The sequence below is a fragment of the Loa loa genome, assembly GCF_000183805.2.
Source record: "Loa loa unplaced genomic scaffold supercont3.53, whole genome shotgun sequence".
Taxonomy (NCBI): domain Eukaryota; kingdom Metazoa; phylum Nematoda; class Chromadorea; order Rhabditida; family Onchocercidae; genus Loa; species Loa loa.
In genome coordinates, this window is record NW_018108233.1 from 54,815 (window position 1) to 57,569 (window position 2,755).

General features: G+C 33.8%; 1 protein-coding gene across 1 annotated transcript in view; it reads left to right on the forward strand.

Moving 5' to 3' along the window:
• Positions 1-838: 838 nt before the first annotated feature.
• LOAG_17247 (doublecortin family protein) overlaps positions 839-2,755 on the forward strand; it is a gene marked incomplete at its 3' end in the record, with an annotated part of 10,416 nt that continues 8,499 nt past the window's right edge. The window contains exons 1-4 of the mRNA XM_020449907.1: positions 839-964; positions 1,331-1,525; positions 1,714-1,874; positions 2,602-2,734. Coding sequence (XP_020306491.1) covers positions 926-964; positions 1,331-1,525; positions 1,714-1,874; positions 2,602-2,734 — 528 coding nt within the window. The 5' untranslated portion in view covers positions 839-925. The remainder of the gene's footprint in view (positions 965-1,330; positions 1,526-1,713; positions 1,875-2,601; positions 2,735-2,755) is intronic.

The window sequence follows — 2,755 nt, forward strand, 5'->3', positions numbered from 1 at the left end:
AATCAGCAAATCAAACATCCATTTGATGAAGATAACCAATCTTAGTATACCGCTAAAAAGATAGCGAATAATGATTGCGTACATTTTCACAGTATTTTTGTTTTAGATTACTTCCAGTTTCCATCTATAATTTTTACGGAATATGCAATCAGTTGCCTTCTTTTATATGATTATCACACTATCATTGCCACGATTTTCTTATCAGTTTTGTGGTGAGAAAATTATTATGTTGGGAAAGTTTTGCTGACTCATGCTTTCCTGTTGCTGAGCGCGGAAAGGATAGTCATTAGTTTTTCTGCAAAGTGCCTAGGATTCATACTTGCGAGGACTACATGCGGATACATTAGCCAATAACCTAGTATTAGTTCCAAATTTCTTTCAATTTCAAATTTCATATTTGTTGCGATAGGCGTACTTTTTTTTTGTGCATACCTGTCACTTGATCTGCACACTGGTCCTTTAATTCATTTATTTGTCATTCTTTCAACAAATTACTGCTCAGCAATTAGTCCAAATTATATCCTAAAATATAAATATTTAATTCACTGCTTCTTACCGACTTATTTCATTTGTTGTTTCTTTAGCGTTTTCTACTGTTTCCTACCTTTGATTTTCTTCCAATGATATTACAAACCATCCATTTCATTTATTTTTAGCAAAGTAAGTTATTTGTTCGTACCATTTCTAATTTATTTTTTCTGATTCAAAGACGCTCTCACTTCAATAATTTTTCTCCTGAATTTTTTCCCGAACTTAATTCTCAGTTCTCCTCCTCTATTAATCAAATTTGCTCCTAGCGTTCTAAACAAACTTTATAATTTTCCATTTTATGCAAATTTCAGAACATTCAGACAAATATGCGTGCAGTGCTCCATAAATCTATAATAATTATTTTAATTATTTCAAATTAGCAAGGAGAAAGAAAATGAGCAATCTAGACAACGGGGATACTACATTACTTTGGGTTAGTAGTCTTTTATGCTAAAAAAGTGCTTTACATACTTAAAACATAAGATAGTGGGAGAAATCTGCTATTTCCTGTTGTCCAGCCTGATATATACCAATGTGCAACTTGCATTTTTCATTTTTTTCTTTTCAATTATCCAAAAATCAGGTGAATGTTACTTTAATTTTATTTGGAAATTGCAAACTTTGACTACTTTATAAACAAGTAGTAATAGAGTTGACAATTTTCTTCCCATTGAATAAAAGGAAATTGCGGAGGAATAATGCTTTATCACTAAGCAGAGAGAATTTGAAAATTTAACGTTTAAAAAGTAAATGTATCACCTTGGTCACATAATGATAACAATTTAACATCCATCTTTAGTCTTCATCGCGTTCCACGCTTGATCATGATTCGACTCCAGATATTGCTAATCTTCATACGGCGCCTGCGCCACCTAATGTACCCAGTTTGGTGAATAGACAGATTCATAATTATCGTAGTTCAAATCGATCCTTCACTCGACCATACTCCGCCAAAACAGTATTCTTCTACAAGGAAGGCGACGTTTATTTTGCAGTAAGTTATTTGTATTTTTGGCATAAAAATGGCAAAATTTTTTCTGCAAAGACTGGCCAAAACTTTAAAAAAAAAATTCTAATTTTATTGTCTCAAAACAATTGAGTGTTTTTCAGTGAGTTATAAATGAGCTTTTGAATTTTCATTGGAAAATGAATATTTTAATTGTTTTGTTTATTGTCTTGAAGGGACTTCGCGTACCAGTATCAAAGGCTCGATACCGCACTATTGAATCATTGTTGGATGACTTAAATAGCAATATTTCGATGCCATTTGGCGTTCGTCATTTAACGACACCGCGTGGAAAAACAATTATCAAAAATATTGATCAGCTACAACATCATGGACGGTCAGTAACGTTGTTAGTGGTGACAGACAATCATATCATTTCCCGACTCAATAGCTAAACCGATTTTGACGCAAACCTGTCAGCTACAAGCTGACAGGTTTGCGTCAAAACCCAGGGAAGAGAAATTGCCAAGGTTGAATAGTTCGGAACATGAAAAGCAGTAATTTATTCGCCTCATTATTTATGCAAACTTATCAGTTCACATACAAATATATGAATGTTACTGTCAATGACATAACAAAGGATATAATACTTAAGATGATTGACGCGCTTAATTGGCTCGAATATGGGAAGTGAAAGAAGCTATCTACCAAGGATTAACATTGAGCACTAAAAAGGTGCCAGTAAAAATTCTGACCGTAAATAATCAGGAGAACAATGACTGAAGTTATGTTTTGAGTGCTTACGATATGACCTCATTAATGGTAGGCTCACTGATAGTTTATGGCATGCATGAAAATTCATTGCTGCCTAATAACTTCCTACTTGCTGGACGACAGACAAACATGACATTTCAAGGTCAATCTCACTTAACCATACTGTTTCACTTGTACAATCTGTACCTACCAGTCCACTCGAATCGCCATCAAATACATGAAATATTGTGTACATGTTACGAAAGTTAATTAAAAACCACGTGCATTCTGTTATGTCACTCAATCTCTTTTTATCGTATCAACAAAACTAATCAATCATTTTATCAGTGAATTTAAAGCATATGTTTTAGGTACATAGCATCCTCTGTCAAAACTCCACGACCGTTGAACATATCGATGGTCGAGAAAATACAACGAATTCGCCATGCTAATCGGACACACGCGCCTCAGTACTATCGCAATAATTGGTTTAGCTATCGTAAAGTTAGAATTTCGTAAATTGTT